General features: G+C 25.8%; 2 protein-coding genes across 2 annotated transcripts; both read right to left on the reverse strand.

The window, feature by feature from the left end:
- Nucleotides 1-1,163: 1,163 nt before the first annotated feature.
- Nucleotides 1,164-20,145, reverse strand: LOC112688921 (dedicator of cytokinesis protein 9). Its single transcript, XM_025562348.1, has 33 exons — nucleotides 19,771-20,145; nucleotides 18,769-18,885; nucleotides 17,145-17,320; nucleotides 16,999-17,068; nucleotides 16,792-16,937; nucleotides 16,540-16,642; nucleotides 16,274-16,442; nucleotides 15,323-15,513; nucleotides 15,051-15,209; nucleotides 14,392-14,589; nucleotides 12,931-13,100; nucleotides 12,714-12,875; nucleotides 12,570-12,649; nucleotides 12,262-12,506; nucleotides 11,952-12,193; nucleotides 11,799-11,886; nucleotides 11,483-11,671; nucleotides 11,236-11,421; nucleotides 10,258-10,455; nucleotides 9,119-9,637; nucleotides 8,613-8,746; nucleotides 8,459-8,544; nucleotides 7,698-8,100; nucleotides 7,213-7,478; nucleotides 6,797-7,072; nucleotides 6,439-6,723; nucleotides 4,278-4,486; nucleotides 3,743-4,159; nucleotides 3,513-3,659; nucleotides 2,840-3,077; nucleotides 2,582-2,754; nucleotides 2,198-2,316; nucleotides 1,164-1,489 (listed from the first exon to the last, which is right to left on the reverse strand). Exons 1-33 carry the CDS (start codon nucleotides 19,870-19,872, stop codon nucleotides 1,246-1,248), a joined length of 6,507 nt encoding a protein of 2,168 aa, XP_025418133.1. The 5' UTR covers nucleotides 19,873-20,145; the 3' UTR covers nucleotides 1,164-1,245.
- A 1,782-nt stretch (nucleotides 20,146-21,927) lies between these two features.
- Nucleotides 21,928-22,998, reverse strand: LOC112689038. Its single transcript, XM_025562535.1, has 3 exons — nucleotides 22,672-22,998; nucleotides 22,414-22,576; nucleotides 21,928-22,085 (listed from the first exon to the last, which is right to left on the reverse strand). The coding sequence occupies exons 1-3, from the start codon at nucleotides 22,996-22,998 to the stop codon at nucleotides 21,928-21,930; spliced, it is 648 nt and encodes a 215-aa protein (XP_025418320.1).
- Between the last annotated feature and the right edge of the window lie 3,750 nt (nucleotides 22,999-26,748).

Genomic DNA, 26,748 nt, shown 5'->3' on the forward strand with positions numbered 1-26,748 from the left:
AAATGCAAGTAATTTAAAATTTGTTATGAAGATAAATTATGAAAAACAATATTTTAATATAAAAATGTTTAAATCTTGTTAGTCATAATTGCTAATTAAATTAAAAGAACCATTAATAACATATTTAATAATATTTAAAAATGTTATTTTTAATGGAGTATCTAATGTTATTGGTATCAATAAATATAAAAACTATATTTAATTTATAATTGTTCATCTTTATAGAAAATCGGATTGTTAATGTTAAAATAGAAAATTTTTTTAATATTTAATAGATTAGGTTTTAAGACATTTGATACTCAATGTATTCATATATATTTATTAAAGTGTGACAAGATTTAGGAAGCCATTAAAAATGATATTATTTCTAATTAAATGTTTGAGCTGATGATTTAATTAGCAATAGTAGTTTGTTGATTAGGAATTAAACGAAACTGGTGTCCTAGCTTAATATTGTTTGCCTACATAGTTTATGTGAATACTAGACAGTATAGAATTTAGAAATTAATTATGGAACATAGAGAGTTTTTTATTTGGACATAATTATTATTAAGACTGCTGTAGTAAACTAAACCGTACCTTGAAAATGTACTAAAATTCTAACTACATAAATTTATGTAAATAATGGATTTATGACTTTTTCAATATTTACTTTTTATGTTCTAACAAATAAATGATAAACATCAATGATATTTTATAAATTTATAATTCAACAAATGCATTTTCAATAAGTTATAAATTACACTATCAGCATTAACATATTAATATAATAATAATTACAGTAATAAAAAAATGAGCGCTTATCTAATAATTTACTCTATAGTATAATTAGTATAATATAAAATCTAATATTGATCTTTTTGGGAAGTTCTTAATATAAATATTGTATCACTTAGTATAAAAAGAAACTAGTTTATTATTTTTACAAACTCAACATCTTAAAAAATACTTAAAAATATTAAAAATAAAAAATTATTAATTACCTATGTATTAATATATATAGTTGAGAATTTGAAATATATAAATTTATTTAATTTTTTCTAAATATTTTATTAATATTATATTACCTATAACATTTTGATGGCAACATTTTGAAATACAGTATTTTTATAATGAAGGTAATAGATAATAATATTGATGATAAATTATAATAATAATTGTAATACTCTAAAATAATTGAATTATGGCTAGTAACAAATTTAAAAAAAAAAAAATCGTTTTTTAATTTTTTTTAATCAAAAGGAATTATGCATTCGACGAATCATGACTCGCACCACTGATGGCAGTAAATAGGGTTCGACTATCATTACTAGGAGATGAACATGCTTGCAATAAGTCTCTCCACAACGAATCGCTTTCGACACATTCTGATAGTTCACGGCACATTTTTAAAAAGTTTTCTTGCAATGCGTCTTGATATTCTATTTGATCGGCAGACACAACCATCCGATTCAATTTCAGCGCATCGAAACACGTACTGATAAATTCTCTAATTTTATTAAAACAAAAACAAAAAATTATAAAAACAATTAATAAATTCTAATATATGTATTTTTAGTCGATTTGGAAAATTATTGTCAAGTGTTTAGTAAAATAGGCAAACGAACTTAAATCAGCGTGAATAACGGTTTGGTTATCAAGTCGTAGGATATTAATACCTCAGAAATTATTAATATTATTATTGTCTCTATAGGTATTGGTGGTAATAATGAATGGTATATTATTTTGGGTGCAGGTAATCATTCCGGATGCAAGAGTAATGTAATCAATAACATTACTTGATCAGAAGTTAAAATACAAGTTATCTACAAGTTTATATTATCTAACCTATGTAAAGGTACCTACGTTTTCGTTGATTTTATTGTGTTCATAATTAATTCATCACAGATCTCTACGGATAATATGATTACTAAACTATATCTTCGCCGTTAAGAATTTTAATTGTCGAAACAAATTATCTAATGAAAATGATAAACATTTATTAATTAATTTTTTTTTTATTCTCCTTTGTTTCAATTCATGGAATAAACAATCCGTTTAATGTAAAATATAAGTAGGTACGTCATATGTCTGCGCTATAAATGTTTATTCTGTCTTTGAATTAGAATATTTTATAGAATTTATACATTTTAAACACGTAGTCATTTATTGGATTTAAATTGTCATACAAAATGCGTATATATGCTAGTTAATTTACCTGAATGTATCCTTGAGGTCTTGAACTTTATCGGGCGAAAGTTCAAGAACGGCTTGTGGTTCCAAAAATGCTTTAGCATAGGCCAAAGGACCAGCGTTAACTTGAACACAAACGCTACCCTGTAAAAACATTAATTTTTCTGTTACATTATGTGAAGTAACAAATACATTTGTGTCATAGATGTCCTTTAATTTTTTTTTAAATATTTCGGATAAATATACATTAAGATGAATAAAATATTAAACCATATGTAAATTAAATCAATGCTGTTGGTATTTGTTATACTTGTTTGGTTTTGAGCATAACACTATGCATATGTAATTGTAATAGATATAGCGAATAGAGTATATCGAGATCTGAGTATACGGTGAAAAAAAATCATACTTGTAAACGCAGTTGTAGTTTTTTAACATCTGTAGGCTGTGCAGAAATAGCTTGTCTCAATTCGCGAACTCGCTGGCACATTTCATCGATGGCCACTTGTATTGGACACTGTTCTATTTCACGTCGAGAACATACTCGTAAACGTTTCTTGACGTATGGAAATTTGTATTCAGCTAAAAAACAATTTATATTACAATGATATTCGCACGGGCATTTTATAAACTGAAATTATCTGTTGAATGCAAATTGAAATATTACTTTTAATAATAGTTTGCCGTTTCCATTGCTCACGCGGACCACTTTGAGATTGACCGCTACCGCCTCCCACACCCCCGCGAGTAAACGGAGTTTCGAAAACAAAACTGTCAATGTCGTGATTACGTTCAAATTCAGAGACAGAATCGTTATCGATTTCCATATACATTTCTCCGTGATATGGTACAACGTGAGTAATTTGTATGTAAGCAAATTTTACGTCCAATTCAGAAATTAAAACCTGTAAACAAAAATAAAATTATTATTGGAAATAACAAAATTACTATAAATCATGATTTGCAGATGTTTTATATCTTAAATGTTCTATACATTTTTCATGTTAAATTATTTCGTGCAATTATAATTTAAATAGGAATTTAAATATAATGTCTTCATAGCCGAATAAAATAAATAATAAAACCGAAAAATGTAAACAATATCATATAATATATATTATAGATAAGTATACGTATATCAATGAGCATATATAATTTTTTCAAGTACGTCCGTCATCGATTTAACATTATTTATCATCAACTATAGTGTATACATCTATTTTGTAAATATATTACGTAATATTTTATATAAATAGATATATTTTTAAGTCTCAGTTTAAAAAAATCATCAGTATTATTTTTAAACTAAATATTGAAGAACTTCCAAAATATATACTCACGGTATTTGAATCCATAATTATGCGCACATTATCTCGACCAAACTTGTCGCCGTACTGACACAATAATCGCTCAGATATGTCCGACAAGGGCGTTAGCTTTGGTTCCTTGTAAACGAATTCCACACCGTGCTGATCGCCGAAATATGACTGGAATTATTTCATGGCGTTATTTCATGTTTTGATATTAGGACGATATTATTTACGATATAATGAAGAAAATCAAATAATACCTGACCAAATAGCGTAACCCTATAGTAACGGCCAAGCATTCTACGACCCGATTGTCGAGCAGTCACAGCCGTATCGTAAGCAAGACTGACGGTCCGGTAACAGTCGGCCAACGCATGGTAGTCTTTACGCTGTTCGTATATGGGAATGACCAATTTGTACAGTTCACCGAAACACTCGTACAGTTCGGCTCGTCGCAAACTGACAGCGCACGATTCAAGTCGATCCAAGAGAGCTTGCTCTCCGTAAAGTGTATCGTTAGCCGCTACACTACCACCGGAATCCAACTGCAACCCAATTTCGTCTCGGGCGATGTTTGACGAAATTTTTTTGAATACTTCCGCGCCCCATTCCTGTGTGCCTTTCAATTTTCGGTACTGCGCTACGAGAGCGGCAATATGAAGTCTACAACACGCAGCCTGGAATGGAACAAGTTTGTGTTAATTACTAAAATTAATATATTAAACGTGTGTCAACGTTTAGAAGTCTGTCGAGGTTAATACAGTACCTACGTGAGAAATAAGAAATAAAACTAACCTCTGAAAAATCGCCATTGTCATCATGATTTCGAGCCATAGTCTGTAACCATGTTAAACGTAATTCGGGTGTTGAAGCGTAAGAGTTTGCCAAACTATGTTGAAGATCGGCAAGCATTTCGGGGTCATGATTTAAATCTTTCATGCGAGCAGTCGCCATTAGAACGGTCCTCACACGTCTCGTCAAATCTTTCACTTGAACAGGAAACCCTAAAAACCATTTTTATTTAATTTCAGTACAATATTTGATACTAAATAAAAATAGGTAGTCTATATATAAAATATAAATATATAATTATAACAATATCAAAACAATTAAATTATTGTGTACGAATTGGAATTCGTTTTGAATCGCTGATTTAAAAATCTTAAACCAAACACATATTTTATGATCATTAATTCACAATTTAGGTTTATTAAATAATTATAAATGTACATGTATTTAATATCATTTAATATATTTATACTTAAACATTAAATTAGGATAATTTGTAGATAATGTTATGGGCTTGCATATTATAGATTAAATACAATACACACACAAAGATATAATAGTCAAGATTTAATCTTAATCACAATACAGGGGAGTCATAGTCAATGCACACGAGTTAGGCTTAGGAAGTAAATATAACCAGAAACAGAAATAAGGGTATGGACACATATAAGATATATTAAACTAATGATCAGTGAAGGGTCATGTAATAATGAGTAGGTGTGGACCATGTACAAAATAATATCGTACAAATAAATATATTAAAATACATACGTGACAAACAGTCCAAAGTTGGGCGTACGATAATGATTATAATGATTAGACAGTCATATCCTGGATTGACGGAAAAAAAACTCAAATTTTGGAAATAACATGTCACTGATCGCATTCTGTATTCGCAGATTTGGGCAAAATTTTATCTAGATAATTATTCGAATAAATATGTATTTGAATAAAAAATCATCTGAATAATAATTTATTCAAATAAAATGTTATCTAAATAATCATACAAATAAAATTTAATTCGAATAACGTCCTACTCTGTGTGTTTAGGTTATCATGAGATAGAGAACGATAGGGAGTTCATACGAGATTGGAACATATAAGGGGGTCCCAAACAGATCTATTTAGAGAATTGTTTTAGTCCGGTCAATGCAAGCACTTTCACGTCGCTTTACGTAATAAATAAATAAATTGGACTTGGAATTATTTGATAAGTTAATAAATATCTGAACTAAGAATTATTTGTAATAAAGTTAATACTTTAAAATCGAGAGTTCGTTTTATTTCACCACATATCGTAATTTACATTGATTGAGAAGCTCTACAATTGATAGTGCTCTACTCTCGTTGCACTAGTCTGTACACACAGACTGGCATGCCACAATAGATTTACAGTAGTCACCGCTTATTAGACTCACGGTAAATAGACTCATTTGTCTACCACACTCAAAACGGCTGGTCCCGATTTGCACATATACCAACACACAGCTAAAAATTCGTTTATTCGACTCACACACTGGTTAATAAGGTCATTTGAAAATCATATAAATCAAGAACATATGTAGGTACATACATTGAATAAACGTGTAATAAATTCGATAAGTCATTACCGGTATGGATCAATACTGAAAAAGAAGCACAAAATACTGATCTCGTAACCGAGGAAAAAATTTGTGGAAAATATACAGTCAAAACAAAATGTAGCTGGTGGTAGTGACGAAGAGGGATCTGATGAGAAACCATTTTCAACTAAATAAATGCTAGAAGTGCTTCAAATTCTACGTAGAGGGATTCAGCAAAGAGGCGAATTTGACATATTCGAGTAAAATCCTACTAAGATATGATTATGAAGTTGGCTGAAAAAGGAAAAATCCAACCCAACTTTGGATGTATTTTCATCAAAAAATTAATTAGATTTTATATACATATTATTTTATTTTTAATAGCGTAGCTAGATTTTCATTTTTATACATATTTTGAATCTCAATTAATATTTTTTAAGTAAATACATTTTTAATTTTAAGAATTTTTTAAATTGTTTTTGATCATTCGTCTTATTGACTCATTTGGTTAATGGACTCAAATGGTCAGGTCTCAAAGTGAGTCTAATAAGCGGTGACCATTATATTTTATACAATTTGTGTTATATATATATATAAATACGTACCAGTATTTTTCATTACTTTATCACTATTAGCGTAACTGTTGATCAACGAGAGACTTTCTTGAAATCGAGAATTATTAAGATCCTCAGACGTCAAGTCACCTAATAACTGTGACACTGCAATGACAGTTTGTAAATGAACTCTAGTAATGTTTGAACATGAAAGTTCAAAATTGCTTCGCATCAAAAGATAAAGAGCAGCACAAGATTCTTGTCGTACTTTCGACGACCGACTATTACATCCATTCAATAATTGGGAGCAAAGTTTACCGACCAAATGTGCAGTACCTAAATAGACGGTAGTTTTATAGAACATTATTATTTGATTATTTGTATATTATTTGTGAATATAAACATATACCTTTGAAAAATACACAAGAAAAATTATTGATAAATGATCGTAGAGTAGCAAATACGTGTCCACAAACTGACGTGGATTGTGCAATACATAAAAACGCCATAAGCACAGAAAAAACACTCTCCATTACATCATTATCACCGTTATGTATCATTAAAATATCTTTAAAGTGTATGCAATATGACGAAAGGGCATCAAGAACAACCAAACCTACTTCTGCTGTTAGATTGGCTTCAGCTTGTATTCGAAATGCTAAATTGTCATTACTAGTTGAGATATCTGTAAAAAAAAAACCATTCATACACATAACACAATATAACAATAAATAATAAATGTCATAGTACTATTTAATTTGTAATACAAACTTTTTAAGTACAATAATTACAATTTAAAACTATGATATACAATATAATAGGTACCTTTTTTCGAGTTCTCTACTCGGCCAATGCTGCCTGTACCATTGCTGTTCAATACAGGGGGCGATATAGATAAATGTGGCTGACAATTTGAATTAACTGTTGCTTCTTCATTGAATTCGGATGGTGGTTGCATTCGTGCAGGTAATGTCATAGATTTCTTAGTCGTTGTATTGGAAACTAGTTGAACGTTATCGGGGTTTTTCGCGCATGTAATATCTTCTACTATTTGTCTGCGTCCCATATAACGAAATTCTTGTAAGCTTAATCTGTACAAAGCAATTAAAAGTTATAATTTGGTTAGGTTAATTATTAATTATTTATCCGCAACAATTATTCATCATACAATAACCTCGATTCGATAAAAAAATATATTGCTTATACGAATAGTTAATACTAAATATATTCAATGTACTGTCTACAAAAAAATTAATACTATCAGAGCTATACAAGAAAACAAATAAATATAATAATTACGTTTCACTTACTCAATAATTTTAAAAAATGCTACGATTTCTTGATCAGAACAGTAACGCCACCAAGAAACTAATTGATCTTGGGATGCATATTTCAGAACAAACAAAAAACACACAAGAACGTCTTTGACTTCGGCAGGTTCTAGCTTACTAACGGCATTCACAGAAGAGTCCGCCGTAATATGAAACGTTTGAGTTCCACTAATGGACCTCGAGTGATGGTTCTTACTAGTACCTTCCGATTCGGATACAAAAGAATTTCTTCTGACAGTTGTTTTTTGAGATATCATTGATAAAGAATTTGTTTGATCAGAAGACGAATTAGAGGTGCACGAGTTTATACTTAAATTAGAATTTACTTTATTTAGTTTTTCATCCTGCTGATCTTGACCAATCAACTTTTTGGATGGTGTAACTATAAAAAATAATAAGAATAATAATAATAGTAATAAGAATTGTAAGTACTAAGTATTTTATGTAAATTAAAGTATTAATAATGTAATTTATAGATTGTAGTTGTTCTATAGGTATTATATTATGTTTATAGTATGAACAATTTTAAAGTTTAAACTTTAATATAGGTGTTTAATACATTTTTCTTAAAAGTAAGTCTTCATCATAAGACACTTGTTAACCACTTTTTATTCTCATATAATCTTTGAAAAGTTGTTAGTTATTTTAATTTTTCAATTTTGTTGTATTCTAGTTAATTTAATATAATAACCTAATAATAATTTCAATATTTAAAATTATAATTTTCAAAGATAACTCACGGTGACTAGCGATTGCTGCAAAATAAGTAGAATCCCTTAGGTTCAAAGACATTCTAGGAGCAATGTCATTATTTTGGTTACCTGGTCTAAAAATTTCAAAAATATAATTATATATATTTCAGTATAATTGAATACTCATAAAATAAAAAAATACCTCAATGAAGATAATTTCAAAGGACGTGTTACAGTTTTATTGACAATTCTTTTTCTATAATCTAATCGACCAATATTTTCTAAAACAATTCCTAGCAAAGGTAAATATAACGAAGCAATCCGAGCCATTTGTCCCTGTAATACAGTTGTAATACTAAAAATCATATTAATATTACAATAATTTAAATTTCTAAAATTCAACAAACGTTATCAAAATATAAATTTTAATGTAAAACATATATTTTATAATTAAATTTAATCTATATTTTATTTAAATCGTAACAGTGAAAAATCTGTTTAGACAAGTATCAAAAACTATTAATCAATTTTTAATTTTTAATTTTGAATTGGTAAAATATTTGAGTGCATAATGCATACATATTTACAATTTCATTTATTTACCAATAATAGTCGTATAATTTACCTACGCTCATAATTATAAAGCACCAAATATAATAGTTAAATTGTTCTTAAAACTCCACCTAAAAATAATGAGATTCATATTACCTTTGATTGATATCGATCGTCTAATTCATGTTTAGCAAGTAAATCACGTAAACAGGCGATGGCCGAATGCCGATATTCATATGGCAAAGAAAATGAACTTGAAACCTCACGTAATAATATTGCGGTTAAGAAATGATGTCGGCAATATTCGTCTGACATGTAATATTGCGAGTGCGGTGACCATCCTTGAGGCGTTTGCCCATTTTGTACGGGTAAATTGAATGAGACGTAATGTTCATGCGATATAATTATTTTCAAAAACAGTAACTTTGCGCTTCTGACAAAAGTAGAATCGCAAGTCGACAAATGACTAATATACAAATTTATCAGTTGTAGTACAAATCCTCTATCCATAAATGTTAAACATTTCTTTAAAAAATGAGCTACAGCCATATTTAATTTAGCCACTTGTGAAGGCATTTCTTTGTGTTTAAGTATCACATATGGTAATAATACGTCAATTAACATATGTTTAACACGAGAATGATATTCTGAAGAAAATCTTTCATTTCGACGCATCTATAAATTAAAATCAGATATTAAAATACATCAATTACATTTATAATATTTCAACAACAAAGAAAATATCTGATTATTCAGAAAGTATGAATATGACACTCTTATTGACGTGTTTAAATCATAATTTTTAATTTACAAAATACTAACAATATACAACGATATTTTAGGGAAAAAAACAATAAATGAAAAATAAACAAATAAATTGTTAAAAAATATACTAGTTTTTTTTTATCTAGATTTTTGAAATTATCATAATTGTATTACAAAAAAATATCTTATATTAAGACTCAATACACAAATTATCATATTATAATATATATGCTCATTGTAAATAAGTAGTAATGCAATTCAAGAACATTTAAATTTTTTTCAAACAAAATGTAAAGAAATATTACAGTTAACTAATCTAAACTTCTTTAATAACAGAAAATACTTTTCAATATTTAATATCACAATGCACTAATGTTTAGTAATTTGTATTTAGTCATGTGATTTAAAAAAAAAAAAAACCTAGAAGATTAATCAATTACCACCTCATACAAATAAAATCACCACTAATTATTAGAAATATAATTTAATTTGAATAATAACTAATATAGAGATAATAATATTTTATTTACCTTAATTCTGTTTGTCGTCAAAAGATATTGTCCCATACTTTTGATAACAATTTGAAAAAAAAAATTCGAGTTGACTAGAAATTTATTAATCAATAAAAAATCGGTATTATCTGGGTTAAGTAAACTCGGTAAATAAGCGAGAAGTTGATCGTGAACAGTTTTATTGGATAACATTATTGTCGGAGTAGTAAAAACATACTGAAAAAATACATTATATTTACATACATAATACATATATACATACATAATATTTATATATTACTGTATTTTGTTTAGTACTTCAATTAGTAATTGGACACATTTTAGATATTTTAATCGATAAATTTATATATCTTCTTTAAAAATGTATTGGAAAAATAATAAGAATATGCATTTTAATAATATATTATTAAGATTATATAGATATTGTATAGTTGTATAAGCTTATGAATTAAAATTTTAACAAAACTTTCGTGTATTATTTTAAAACTGAAATTGTTGAATGAAGTTGGGTCTACATTAACCAGCTAAAATATTTATAAAATATCCAAGTTGATTTACAATTAAAGAATTTATTTTTACAGCCAGATCAAAATTGATAAAATCTGTTTAATACTCCATTAATGAATTTCATTCATTTCCAATCCTTGATTTAGAAGATATAATAGGTCAACAAATGAATATTAAATGCAGTAAAATTTTTGAAAATATTTAATGATAAAAAGTTAGTAAAAAAAAATGTAGGAAAATCAAATTTAATTGTGTTAGATCCGATATGATACTAGTTTAAAGTAAACAAGCACTCAAATAGTATAAATAGTATAAATAATAAAATCAATAAAATAATGTCTTCTGAAAATTTAAAAAAAGGAAAATATATATCACAGATACTCAAAATGCATCAATTAATCAACATGATACATGAAATTAATACTAAATACAAGTATATATATTTTTATTATCATAGCTTATTTTATATTGTACACTAATAATTAATACCTTAATATATATGTTTAATGTATCACAACGGCCAGTTTCTTGAATTGAGTCAACTATATGGACTAATAATCTAATTATATTGCTTGCAATAGTGGTACAAGAGGTTAATGCCAGCAAATTAAATAACTGATTAAACAAGGTTGGTAAAAAATTTATAACAGAATCTAAATCGATTGCATGTGATGCCTGAAAAAATTGTTAACAATTAATAACAATTTGATCATCTCAAATAATTCATTTGATTTACTTTTAATATTTTACATGTTTCCGTTTCAGGTGGTATTATAGCTGTTAATTTACTATTTTCCAAACGTTCAGCATGTGCAAATAAATTTTGCATATGATTATCTGATGAATACACACTAGATAATAGATGACATTTCAATGAAAACAACAGTTTTTGTCCATCTATCCAACATATTTCAGGTCCACAATACTACATAGAAAAAATTTATATTTTATATATTTTATAATTGATAAATTTTATAATGCAATCAAAATAATACATAAATAAGTAAATAAATATATATGAATCGTAGTACAAAATAAAATATTAAGCTTACTCCTTTTCCAAGTCCAAAAGGTTGAACTGAAAGGTACCCTGCAGGTAAACTTACAGATACAGGTAAATATTTTACATCCATATTGAGTCTAAATAAATAAAGATTGATAAATAACAATATAATACGTAAATAATTTAAAATAAACTTAATTACTTTGATTTAAGAATAAGTGGGAGCCATGTATAACCAACTACGGTATCAACTGAAATATTTGATTGTTTCTTTCTAGAACCATCAACTGAAATATGCTTAAAAGTAAACAATAAATGGTGCTTAGAAGTTATGTGCACCGGAAGTCTTATTTTTATTTCATCATACCAAATCGGACTAGTTGTATGGTATAAGACATTTGTACACTTGGATTCTAATAATTGACCATGTGAACCATAAATGCACTGCGTTTAAAAAAAATAGGTTTTTATTATAAATACATTTTAAGTCATTGGAAAATATAATTTATTACTTTAATAGGTTTGGTGTTCACATCATCATTATCGAACATCTGTACCATACATGTGATATTACGAGCACGAGGAAAGTTTTTTTGTGCATCAAATGCTAATGATAGAGGGTATACATAGATATGGTTAATATAAGCCGTTTGTGGTTGTGCATCTGGATATAATTCAGCAATTTCAATGATAGGATGAGGTCGAATAGGTGGTATAGCAAATGGTTTAACTGCAGTCCAACTTGAAGTCAATATATCTAAAAAGAAAAGAAAAAAATATAAAATGATTACTGCTTTAGATAAAAATTAAATTTTCTCACTTTCTGGAGTATTAGTTAACTGTTGGACTTTTATCTGAACATGGCCTGGGATTACAACACATTTGTTCATTTTTTCAGGTCTTAAAAATTTAATTATAAATCATCTTAAATGTTATCTTGGATAAAATAATAATAGGCCCTTACTTGCGATATTCCATCAATATTTTAATCATATCATCATCTCCAAGCTTAGAAAGTTCTTGCCTGTACAGTGTCATATAATCGGAAGATGTATCTAATTCATTACTGTAAAGTCGAAACAATGGCCGAGCAGACCAAGCAAATGGCATTCTATAATTTCCTAACCTAAATACAAAAACCGATTACTATTGATTCAAAACTTTTTATAATATTAATTTACCTATGACAAATATTCTTAATGGCTTTAAATACTTTTTGGCCAATTTCTTTATTATTTGTAGTTGCTTTAACATATGGTTCAGAAACACGTATTATACTACCTTGCAGAACTTTATCTATTCTTAATACCAAGTAAATATCTGAATGAGGTTTTGAAATACACATTAGTGCCTGAAAATATAATAAAATATTTTCTCATCTTAATAGGTAAAAACTATTGTACGTCACTACATAACCATGGACGTAAAAAGAGAATCATTGACCAAAATCAAAACTGTATATTAATTTCAAACAAGTGATATTTTAATTATATGTGATGGAGGCAAGAAAAATATAGAAAAAATATTTACTGTTATATCATATATTAGTACAAACTAATAAGCTATAAGAATATACATATTTCATAATATAAGTATATTTTAAACAGTGATGTATCTGAAGGGGCTTCAGCCCCCCCCACCCCCCGAAATATTAAGAAAATTATATTTATGGTCTATGAAAATCGCTAAACAAGTAAAAATATTTTAGATTCAAGATTTGTCGAACTCATATTATTATCAATTCATAGACATTGAAATTTCAGATGATCGAGTATTTGATACATTTGTTAACAACGGAAAGGCTCAAAGGTTAAAATTGTTACTTACATTTTTTGTCATTTAATAATAAAATTAATTAAAAATTTTAAAAAGTAATTAAATAGGTATTGTTAATTATTTTTATTCATCATATTATATTAATGTTTATTAAGTAAAGGTTTATTTTATTACATAAAATTTTAGTTTATTATATTATGAAAAAAAAAAATTAATTGCTATTTTTATTATTATTATTTTTTTTTTTTTTAACAAGTAGGTAATACGTGTAAAATAATTAATTTTATATTACTATAAAATACAATATCCAAAGTAATTTTAATATACAAGAGTATTATTAAATATATATATGTTAAGGATGATATGAACCAAAATCTAAAATAAAACTTTGGTATCCACATGTTAAACTTATGGAAGAACCTATATAAACCACCACTGTGTAAAAATTGATTAGCCCACCGAAGAAAAATTCTGACTACGCCTATTTTTCAAATATAATAAAATACATAAAAAGTAATTAAAATATAATTTATTTAAGTTATAAGATAGTAAAAAAAATTATTTATTTTATTATAGGTAAAATTTAATTAATACATTTTTTTAAACCAAAATCAAATTTAGTAAAAATTAAGTTGTTTCCACTTCCAGTATATTTCATTTTTATATAAGTATATATTACATTATTTTGTTTTCCCCCCTTGAATATTTAATCAATTTAAAATTTAAAAGAAATAACGATCTCTATTATAATTAAATTACAATAAAATATATAAATAGATATAAGTATAAGTATATCGTTCAATATAAAAAATATTGAATTAGTACAATTACGTTAAAATACTTAAATTTAATTTTATAAAATTTACTTGTTTTTGACTAAACAGCCAATCTTTTGCCACTTTGCAATTTTTGGCTACCTCAATATATTTATGATCATCAATTTCATTTTCACGGTTAAGTAAATTTTTCATACTGTCATGATTTATATCAAAATGAAAATCTTCAGATATTTTTTTACCAGAGCGTACATCAAACAAAGCCAAAGTAGTAAAATATGGCTCTACCTAAAAAATACAGTAATCACTATTAATTATTTGTGATATAAAATATATCTTAAATATGTATTTAATATTATTTTTCAAATTTTTAATAATGTACATGAATTTACAACTCGATAACTTTTACCTTACATATATATTTATACAATTTTGTTCTGATAAAACATCAAACAAGAAAAGTCATCAGATCACACTTTAAAATGCAAAGTTACTTTTAGAACCAAGTTATTCTCATTCATAATTTAACAAAAGAGGCAACAAAAAATTCAAGTTGAATACACATACATATAAAAATTATGTGTTATAGCAATTTAATTTTAATTTTTTAAACTGTGAATTAAAATTAATGTATTTCTTACTACAGCATAATTGTTTCAATATCATCAAAAACAAAAAATGTATTATGTTTAATATCTGTTTATGAAGAACTTGTGTTAGATTTTAATTAATTTATAATAAATAATTACTTGATTAATTGCATCATTGTTTTCTTCATTATTTATATGTAATCGAAAATTTATTGCTTGACATTCAATTAATATTCTCTGACCAAACCGTTCTTTGTATGGTTCTGATATACTATCTGCTGGTTGATTTAATACATTTTGTCTTATATAATTACTAGGCTTTAAAAATAAAAATAAAATAATCAAGAAATGAAAAAGAATAATTTGTAAAACAAGTTATTAAAAAAAAATTTCAATTATATATTTATAAGTATAAGATGAAAATAATTTACTTGGTGCAGAAATGAATAAACTGCAAATAGTCTTCGTCTACATTCTTGACGTGCATGTGCATTTAAGGGATCAGTTTCTCTAGCGTATTTCATCAACTGAGGATTTACACTATGTTCTAGACCTTTTAATGTACCAAAGCTATCATTAGATGGTTTTTTGAACATGTTATTTTCAGAATAAGCTGCTTCTTCTAAAAAAAAATCATTATACTATGGTCAGTACATAAATAGTATATATGTTGTATATTGGTCTATGAAAATAATAAATACTACTAAGCTTCTCTTTTAAAATTTACTATAAATTATAACTACTGGTATAAAATTATAATATTAATATTAATTTTAAAATATAATTTTGACTTTAATTGATAATTTATTAAAATTGTTAATTGGTGTTCATATTTGATTTAAAGATAAAAATCTAACATCTATATTAGAATGTTAATTACAATAACTAAAATTGTATTTTTTTTCTAATTCATTAACAGAGTAAAAAATAAAATTAATTTTTTTCTCAAATAAATCAATACAAATGTATGGATGATACAAAATAGATTGGTAAATGTTTAACATTTAATATTTAATATTTTTATTTTTTTAATAATTTTTAAATAATTTTCCTAAGAAATAATATTTTATTCCTTTTTTTAATTTTCAATCAAATAACATTTCCTCAAAATATCCCCATGTTAATGAATTAAATAATCGAAAATATAATACTGAAAATTGTACCCTAGATATCTTCATATTCAGTCTCTTTAACTACCAGACAGAAAACACAGTTCACTAGTTCAAATTTTTATATAAAGTGGCTTATAAAATAAAATAAATTAACATTCTAAAAAAAATTGTTGTCATATAATATAAAAATACGAGGTTAAATAACAATTAATTCTGAATTCTTGTTTTTTATTGGCAGTTTTAAAATAATTCATTAAAATATTTTCATACTATTAATTTCTGGTGTTTTTTCATCTCGTTTATCATTATTATATTGTAAAGCTAATTGTAATTTGGTCATCCAATCCATAAGTTCTGGTTCTGAATCTGAAGCTAACCAATAACTTTTATCAGTATCAACCATTCTTAGTTCAAAACTAAATCGGCCTTTTTTACTATTCTAAAATATAAAATAAAATTGAAAGAATTGGTATCAAATTATATCATAGAAATTTAATACAATTGTATTTATTTATTTAAACTTTAAAAATATTCACCCGAATTACTTTGTCACACAAATCCATAACAATTGTAGCTTTAGTATCTCCTTTTTTATCGTCTTTATAAACTTCTAATATATATGTACCATCAACTTGTTGTCTAAAATACATTTTACAATTTAAATACATTTTATAAGATTATTTATTCAAAATAAATATGTAATTAAAGCAGTACATTTTTAAGTTATTTGTAGATAATTTCAAATAATATTGCATAAAAAATAAAAATAATAATGTTCATAAATTTACTTCAATATACAAAAACGTCGTTTGAATGACTTTGAACCAGCTAAATTAGCAAACATTCGTTCTGATGCACCTCCACCACCATCAGGTCCTTTATACAAATATCCTTCTTTAAATAAAGCACTATCATTTTTTATTGTCTTTGAATCCTATATAATAAAATTATACTTTAATTGTTATTCAAAAATCACAATAAATTAATTTAAATACTTTATCTAATCCATCTAGATCTGCATCAATTTCATAAATTTCTTCTTTGAGATCATCATTTTTATACACTCTAAAAAATATATTAAGTTAATAATACTGAAATAATAATTTAATAATTATGTTATTATTTTTTAAAAGTTAATTACTCTGATGGCAATTGAACATAAGATCCTGAATAAATACTATATTTATAATGTATAACATTCCAATTTGATAAATAACTTTCTATACATCTTTTAGTTAATAGTGAGCAATCTGTAATATCAGCATTTACAGGAATACTGGGATCTATAGTTCGATATCTTCTTGGTAAAATTACTTGCTGTACATGAAAATTATATTTAAAACATTTAAATACATTAAAAAATTTATTAAAATTAAAATTTATTAAGTGGTTAATACTCGTAAATTAATATATAAGTAAATAAATAAATAGTTTATAAATAAAAAAAAAAATTAAAGCTTATTCTGAAATATTATTATATTTTTAAAATAACATAACTAAGGTCTGGATTTATATGTTTTAACATATTGTTACTGAGTATATGCAGTCTCACGAGAGTAAAAATTATAAACAAATCATTGAACATAGAATTCATAGGAAAAAGTTTTTTTTTGCATATTTGAGAATATTTTGGAACATTTGGTCAATGTTGAGGAAAAAATACCAATTTCTTATAATTTTAATAAAATGGTACCTGAAAAATATTGTTTGAAACATTAATGGTAAAATGAATTTAATAATAATTATTACTATAATTATTTTTATACCAAAATTAACTAATATAATATATACAATTATAAAAGGTAAAAAGGGTAAAAATATTAAAACCAAAGTCTCTCAATTATATGCAAAAAAAAAAGGATTACTAAATATTAATAAAAGTTGAAAACATTTTATTTGGAAACGATGAAAATCTCTCAGAAAAATTCACCCCCAGTTTAGTTGCTGATATGAAGTTTGCACCTTTAACTTTTGTTGATGTTAAACGCTCAGTCAGTCTATATAAATACATTTTAAACAATAGAAGAAATAATATAAGCACAATTATATGGAAAAATATTTTATTGTTAATTTATATAATAATATTTTAAAGAAGTATATTTAAATTGTATTTGAACTCTTTAAAGTTTTTTTTTTATTTTTTAAATATAAAATATTTGCCAAATTACAAAAGTTATATTTAATACTGTTATTTTAATGCTTATTAAAACTATGCAAGAATTATAACTCACTAGTTACTATAATATTTAAAGTATACCAAAGGAATATTGTTATATTTTTATGTTTTGATAAAATAAATGTTTTAATTATATTGTTTTTATACTATATTTTTATAGTGCAATTATTTTACTACAAAAATGTATACCTCATTTGAGTATAATTAGACATTTAACAAATGTTATAAAAATAAATAGTAAAAATCTGTAATTTTTATATATTTTTTCATATTTTTTAATATTATTACATAATTTTTTAGAGAACATATGCATCATATTTTAAAAATATAATAATACTCCAGGCTAAGCTTTTATTTATTTACTTATTTCTATATATAAACTATTTGTTTATTTATTTATATATTCATTAATTTATATTTATATTTATATTGTGTATATTAATATTTATATTTTATATAATGTTTGCAATATCATACAAAACTAATTTTAATGATTAACTTCAAAATAAGTTAATCCTTAAAAACAAGATTTAATGATAAATTTTAGATTGAATTCTTTTTAAATAAAATATTTTTTTTAAGTACTTACTGAAACATCATCAGAAGGATATATTAATAGTTCTCTTTGAGGGTCATTTTGAAATACAGTTTGATTTTTAGCAACATAGTCCTCAAAATCTAATGGTTCCACCTGATAACATTTTTGCTATAACAAAATATAATTTTATTATAATTCATTTTTCAATACAATAATTTATAAAATACTAATAAGTAATTAGATGATTTCACTGTGTTAACAATAAAGTAACAATTATATAATATAGATTTATTAAATAACAATTTTCATAATATACAATAACAATTTTAAAATTATTAATGTTTACTTGAATTTTATTGTAGGAATAATCATAATCTTGTTTTGCTATACTTCATTCCTCAATAAATTTAGGTAGATAAACTTTTTTATATGCATCTTCATTTATAATACATATACATATATATTAATACTTTGACAATAATTTAATTATGATTTTAAATTTAAAACAAATATTAAAAATTTACAATTTAAAAGAGTATGAAACTTAATAAATGATGAAGATAAAACTGTAGACATTTTTAAGACATTTTTTTGGGAAAATTAAGTTTTTAAAATACTTGGGTAAAAAGTCTTTTAAAATTATATATTTATACATGCTAAATTTTTTAGTTAATGGATGTTTGTTAATAATATATTACAACAAAGAAAGAAAAAAAACTATTACCTACTATAAGTAAATATATACATTTTTAAAATATAAACACCTTATTGAAAAAAATAAACTACATACAAATAAAAATAGTGAAAAATATATTATTTATTGAATTTAAGAATACTTTGTCACTTATAAATTCAGTAACAAAGTGGAAATTAAGTTTAAGTAGACCTAAAATAAATGTTTGATAAACACCACTTATTATTACTAATTAATATACACACTCAATATGATTGCATATTAAATTAAGGAACTAAAATAAAATATCATAGAAATTAGTTAAACATTATATTCTAAATATTTTATAATAAATCGAATAATTAATTTTTAAAACTTACGTTATTTGAGCTATCTCGTACAACCTGAGAAACAGTTTCTCGAAGTTGAGCAGCCATTCCTGGCCGCCCTAAACCTTTGGTGAACTTCCTTTCTCCCATCATTCTATATCACTTCAACTTATAAATACAGTTGAAAATAAATCACAGATATATTGAAAATACATTTTTATATTATAATTGTAATAAAATGTAAATGATAAATATTGAAAACTACAAAAAACAAAAACCAGTGTGATTAAAAATTAAAGTAATCATCTTAGTATTGCAATGATATATTGAAACTAGTTAAAAATAATTTTGAATCACTACATAATTTTTAAATGTCACTTAAATTCGGCTGTCACCTACAAACCCTCTCTTTATATGCCGCGTACCGATAATGATAACAATACTAGAGATGATAATACAATTGATAATAACTGATAATATTGTCACAGAATAAATATATTCTGTAATATTCTCATTAAGTACTATCATGGAATGCTACGGCATACTCTGACAATATTGACATGACACTTGAAAAAGGGATCCATATAACAATGTATTAATTGATTCGATGAATTACCTCAACTTCAGTGGCGTATTATGGGAGGGGGATATCGGTGATAGATCCCCGCTTAAACTTTTTTTTTCTTGTTTATAATGGGTACTTACTATGATCTATTACCAGGATAATCTAATAGAGGAAATACATTAATAACAATTCAACATTTGAACGTTCGTAATTTTTAACGCATTTAGTTGGTGACCGTATACGTAATGTAATTTTAAACAAATCCATAAGGCCAATCCAAGTATTTAGGACTGTTCTGTTGAAAAGTGTTATTGTTTATTATTACCAAAAAATTAATTTTATACAACTGATTGAACAATTTATTAACTAGACATGTTCCGAGTAGAAAATTGATTACAAATAGGGTACTGAGTGTGGTAAATATAAGTTCCTACACGAGAGTAGTAGGTACAAAAAATACGTACGTTAGTTCCTACACCAGTGGCGGATTTATTGTTTTGGTACCCCTAGACTTAATCATTCTCCTAATCTCTCTCCCTATCACTCTACTAAGGAACCAACAATATTTGGTCTAAATTCTCTTCTTCAAATTATATTCAGTTTTTTTATCAAAAAAAAAATATAATTTATAAAATCTTTATAATAGAAAACTTCTAAAAATAAAATATTTCATGTCTATTATTTTACATTCAAATATAAATAGATAGTAAACATTGAACACAGAAACATAGTTATAATATTCCTATAATATTTAAAAAAATTTGGTACAAAATCTTTGAAAACATCTATTAAAATTAAATTAAATGAGTACTTTCTTTTTTACAATTACAATATAGTTAATTAATACAAATAATTGTTATTTATTAAAATTAATATTAAAATATTATATCAATATTTTTTGTCTGCTTTTTTGCTCTGCGAAGGTTTTTATGAATGTCTTCATGTTCTATATCTGCTGTAATTTAGTTTTCAATACACAATATTGCTAAAGCATTTAATCTTTGTTGGCTCATTGTTGATCTTTGGTAATTTTTTATCCTTTTAAGGCACGAAAATGACCTTTCAGCCGAACAATTAGTTGTTGGTTTACTAATAAAAATTCTCAAAACTATTTCAACATTTGGACAAACTATTTTAAGTTAATTTTCATTTAATAAATTGTATTAATTTTAAAAGAGACAGTGTTTCTGGACCAAATTAATATAATCAAATATTCTTTTAAATGTAATAACTCAGTTTGCAAATCTTCATGGTCAAAATCAGTTTGGTAATTTTCCAGAGGTTGTTCGATTCTTGTTTTATTTCCCACGGATTAAGTTCAAACAATCTTGTTAAGAAAAAAAATGGTTCACAGAATGAATTATAAACCTGGCAACTTTTTAAAAATTCATTTTCTAGTGCATCAAGAATAACCATGAATGTATTGATTCTGAAGTTGTCCTTCCCATTGAGCTCTGTATTGTCAGCTCTATTTTCGTCGTATTGGATCGTCCTCTTTTTTTTTCTTGATACACTAGTTTTATAATTTAGATCGATTTATTGCTTAAAACTGCATAACTATCAAATTCTTCACGTAGTGAACTTATAAGGTCAATTAATGAATCATATAACTCCAAAACAATGACTACATCGATTTCAATGCTTTATAGTTTTTTATTTACAGCATTTAGTCTACTTAGTAATAATCCCCAAGAAATTGCAATAACGTGAGTTTCCAAGTATTCAAATTGATGACGCAATCCACCTGCTTCACTTCGAGTTTCTGGTGTTTCAGTTACATCTTTTTCTATTTTTGATAGCGCTTTTAATATTTCACACCAAGAATTATTATTACTGATACAAGCAGCATCCCTTGAAGACCATCATGTAGTATTGATTCGTTTTAATGTCTTTGATTTAGAACTTGTGACTCACTAAAACATGCCATCTATGAGTTGAAGCAGAAAAGAAGGTATATAAATATTGAAGATTGCAAAAAAACTTAGTAACTTCGGAAGAACATTGTACAGTATAGACTCCAACTAGGTTCAGCAAATGCGCAGCACATGGTACTTATATTGCAAGAAGATTTATTTATCTTATTCTTGCTAGTAGTCCTGTATATTGGCCAAACATTTTGCTGGCATTACCATACGATTGGCCCCTGCAGTCTTCAATAGGGATTTTGAAATGTCTTAAAGTATTACAAGTAACTTCACATAGCTGTTGAGATTTATGATTACACCCGGAAATAAAAGTTAAAAAGTGTTCAACTGGGACACTTTGATGAACATAGCATAAAATAACAGATAACTGATCAGTATGAGATAAATCAGGAGTCGAATCTAACACTGTTGAAAAATATTTGTTTTTTTTTTATATATTTCATTTATAATTTTAGATGTTACTTTATTAGCCATATGTTGTTTAACTTTCTCATAAATTGTAGAAGACACGTATGAAGTAGATCCAGTATCCTTGCTACCGTATTTTGCGATGTGTTGAGACATGAATGGATCAAATTTCGCTAAAAGTTCTGCGACCATTAAAATGTTACTATTGTAAATTGATTCAATATTTTCATCATATCCTCGAAAAGATAATCCACGCGAAGATAATGATTGAATAATTGTCGCTAATCTGTGTAAAACATTACGCCAATAACTTATCTCATCATTTAGTTGGGACACAATCGGTTTATCTATACGGAAATAAGTATTCTTTCTAATACCCATCGTTAAAATACTTTGTTTATGACTATTAGCATTTTCGTGTTGATTAATGCGCACAACTGAATTTTTCTAGTCATTAAAACCTGTTGAAGCTAGTGAATTGTTATTTTCACGATTAAATAATAAACAAGGACCACAAAAAACTTTTCCCAAACTTTCAGAATACACTAGGCATGTCCTTTCACACTTTTCTCTGTTTTTTAGTACTTTTACATATACACTCTTGTTTAAGTATTTTGTTTCATCAGAGTATTCTCAATTGGATTTGGAGAGATCATTATTTTTATTCTGTTGGAAACCGTGCATGACAAAGTGATCACAAGTCATTTCATCATAATTCCAAAACGCAGGATCGCCAGGATCTTTATCGGAAAGTATTTGTTCTGAATGTTCTAATATTTTTTAAAATATTTTTATTAGCGTCTTTGTTGGTATAACTAATTTTAACAGAAGTATTCAAGTCGGAAAAAACTTTACCAGAGTCATTTAAATAATTATTAGTTTGTTCAGATTTTTCAGAAGTATTCAAGTCGGAAGAAACTATACCAGGCTCATTTAAATAATTATCAGTTTGTTTTTAGAATGTTCAAATATATTTGAATGATTTGTATTGCAAAACAAATTCAATTTTTTAGTTTGACTAATTAATTTTTTTTTGTTTTGATATTTGTCTATACTGCGCACCACTTAATTTTGTTTTTTTCATTTTGTGATGATCCCGAAACTTTTTTTAAAAAACAAAATATACCGATTAAAAATATAAACCTAACCTTTATTTACCTGTATATTATTATTTTTATTAAAATTAATAAATTATAATGATTTTAATTAATTGATTTAATTAATAAATGATAAAATAATTAAAACTAATATCGTATTAATATAATATTATAAACTAATAAACTGTAATTATAATACCCTAATTTATTATAGGGCAGTAACAAAATAAAATTTGAATTTGCTCAACTCTTATAGAATTTTACATAAAGTAAAATATAAATTATGTAAGTATTAAAGTCTAAAATATATAAATAGGACAAGTATACTGTATATTGTATAGTGTATACACTATAATACTGTATATTCAAATAAAAAATATAAAATATTACCATAAGCGAATTTACAATATGTTTATGCGATCTTGAATAATACTTAGGTATAATATTTTATATTATTATAGTCACACGAATTATCTTTTGTCTGTTTATAAGATAATAATTTATTACCAACAAAAATGCATTATTAATAAATTAGGTGATACACGCTACATGACTAAACTTTCATAATTTATGTGATGAAAACAAAATTAAAACTTCAACAAAAGTAGGAAAGAAATAAAGTTAGAAAAACAGATCCACAAGTACAAAATTGAAATATTATTTTCAAAAGCTTCCCCGCTGGAAGGTTAAATAAAACAATGAAAAAGTAAGAATGTAATTTATTATCTTTTAAACTACTCTCCGCCTTTCCGTTGACCGTCGTCACTCATCAAATGCCAATATTCAAATACATTTAAATTTTAAACGCGAGAAATAAAAAGTTTATTTTATTGGTCTTGGACATAATAATATTATCAATACCTAGTCATTAAAACACACGGTCGTACTGTCGTAGGCAGATGCAGGCCGTAGAACGTCTAATGGTATAATGACAATTGTTACTGAGAACAAGTATTACTGAAATCTTTTTCGAAAATAACAATTAAGTAAATACTCAACTGTTATATTTATATTTTCTGAAAATACCTATACTCGGATAGTCGGATGTTCCCAATAAGTACATAGGTATAAGTTATTAATAATAACTAGTAACTACTGTAATTATTTTATTACAAATGAAATATTTTCAAATTGTAATAATAAATGTAATATTCTTACTATAGCCTATAGATACGCATCACACAATGTACATATTAATATATTATTGCAACTTTTTAAAATTATTTTTATTCGTGTTTATATGACAAATATAAAAAAAAATATATTAAAATAAATATACCTAATAAGTCAATAATAACCCTTAATTCTAAAAAAAAAATAGCCCTCCCAAAAAAGCTTCCTTAAGCTATGAGCCTTTTAGTGTGCCCCTAATCCGCCACTGACTGGCACTAGGAGCCTTTTGAATCAGTCCAACTCTCAGCGATTACAACTTAGCTGGTGAACCTCCTCCTACACTGAATAGAACAGAATTATTCATAAAATATATAGCAAGACTATCTAGACTCAACCAAGGTAATAATAGTGACGTAAATGACGAAATAACCAAGCTAACTAATGAGAATGCAGTAACCCCAATTAAAATTATTCACAAGGAACTCAATATAACCCCCCCCCCCCCCTTTGGGATAACACCTATGTAATTAATACCGAATTAAATGACCTTTCAAAACAAAATACAGCACCCGAGATATTTAGAAGCCATGTCTACAATATCCTAGATGACTTCAAGAATCACCAAAAAATCAAAGGGAAATGAAGGTGTCGATATCGCTATTGCACTTGAAAATACTAATATAACATTCAAGTTTCCTAATGAGCGCTCAATATTCTTTGATGAAGCTTTGGCCATTCTAAAAGCCATCGAAACCATCAATAACACTAAACACACAAAGTTCGTAATCCTTAGTGACTCCCTAAGCGCCATAAATAACATAAAAAGCAAAATTAACCAGAGTGACATCTCAGTCCTCGTCTAAAATCAACTTGATGAAGCTAAAACAAATAATAATAATTTGGATCCTTGGACATATCGGTATCGTAGGTAATGAAATAGCGGACAAATATGCTAAACTCGCTGCATCCAACCCAGACATAACCAAACTAGAAATTTCCCCATATGACGTCATCAAAAAGGCAGTCAATACACAAATAAGGAAAAAATGGCATATACTTTGGAACAATCAAGACACAAAACTAAACTAGATAAAGAGAACAACATTCAGATGAGAAAATCATAATTTCAACTGAAAAGAAGAAACCACTATAAATCGATTTAGAATTGGGCACTTTAGATTAACACACGGATACTTCATGATAAAATAAGAACTCTCCTCCTGCGAAGGATGTGGGACTCGCCTCACTATCAAACACATCTTAACGGAATGTCAACTCTATCAATAGGTACGAATAAACCTTAACATGACAGGAATACTCAACTCACTACTCGATCCGGATCCCGATCCAAACATGGAAATACTAAATTTTATAAAATCAATAAACTTAATAGACCAAATATAATGTAAATATAATCTTGTAACTAATAATATCCACAATTTAAAAGAAAAAAAAAAGAAAAAAAAATTGTAACTAATGGCCTATGATTCCGGGTTGTAAAATAACAGATCAATACACAGATCAATAAAAAAAAATAAATAAATAAATAAAATTATAAAACATAACAGCAATATAATTATATATAAATTATAATTATCATACCTATTTTATAAGTTATTCAATATCATCGATTTTATAATATTTATATTCTATCTAATTAATGTGATCAATAAAATAAATAAATACATATTATGTAAGTACATATGTACCTATATATTGTATACTGTTTTAGGAATCACATAAATAAACACGTTCATACACACGTTTTTTATTTTAACTGTCATTACCAGTTTTAAAGTTTAATCATTTAACTCAAAATATTATCCACATTAGGTACTTAGATATTGATAAATCAATTTATTTGTAGTTCATTAGTTTATTTTTGCATTTATTTTTAATTTATAAATATAAAACTTCGAAT

Source organism: Sipha flava, unplaced genomic scaffold (assembly GCF_003268045.1).
Source record: "Sipha flava isolate LNK unplaced genomic scaffold, YSA_version1 41_pilon_pilon, whole genome shotgun sequence".
Classification (NCBI taxonomy): Eukaryota; Metazoa; Arthropoda; class Insecta; order Hemiptera; family Aphididae; genus Sipha; species Sipha flava.

What these genes read in the sequence shown, in the direction of transcription:
- LOC112688921 (XM_025562348.1), bottom strand. Translation starts at nt 19,872, where the DNA reads ATGATGGGAGAAAGGAAGTTCACCAAAGGTTTAGGGCGGCCAGGAATG. An exon ending in AAACATGTAAAATATTAAAA is followed by an intron (nt 11,422 to 11,482) that starts GTAAATCAAATG and finishes CAATTTTTTCAG; the next exon opens with GCATCACATGCAATCGATTT. An exon ending in TTGAAATTATCTTCATTGAG is followed by an intron (nt 8,545 to 8,612) that starts GTATTTTTTTAT and finishes TGAAATTTTTAG; the next exon opens with ACCAGGTAACCAAAATAATG.
- LOC112689038 (XM_025562535.1), bottom strand. Translation starts at nt 22,998, where the DNA reads ATGGGTATTAGAAAGAATACTTATTTCCGTATAGATAAACCGATTGTG. An exon ending in AACAACATATGGCTAATAAA is followed by an intron (nt 22,577 to 22,671) that starts GTAACATCTAAA and finishes CATACTGATCAG; the next exon opens with TTATCTGTTATTTTATGCTA. An exon ending in CTGCAGGGGCCAATCGTATG is followed by an intron (nt 22,086 to 22,413) that starts GTAATGCCAGCA and finishes AAATATTAAAAG; the next exon opens with CGCTATCAAAAATAGAAAAA.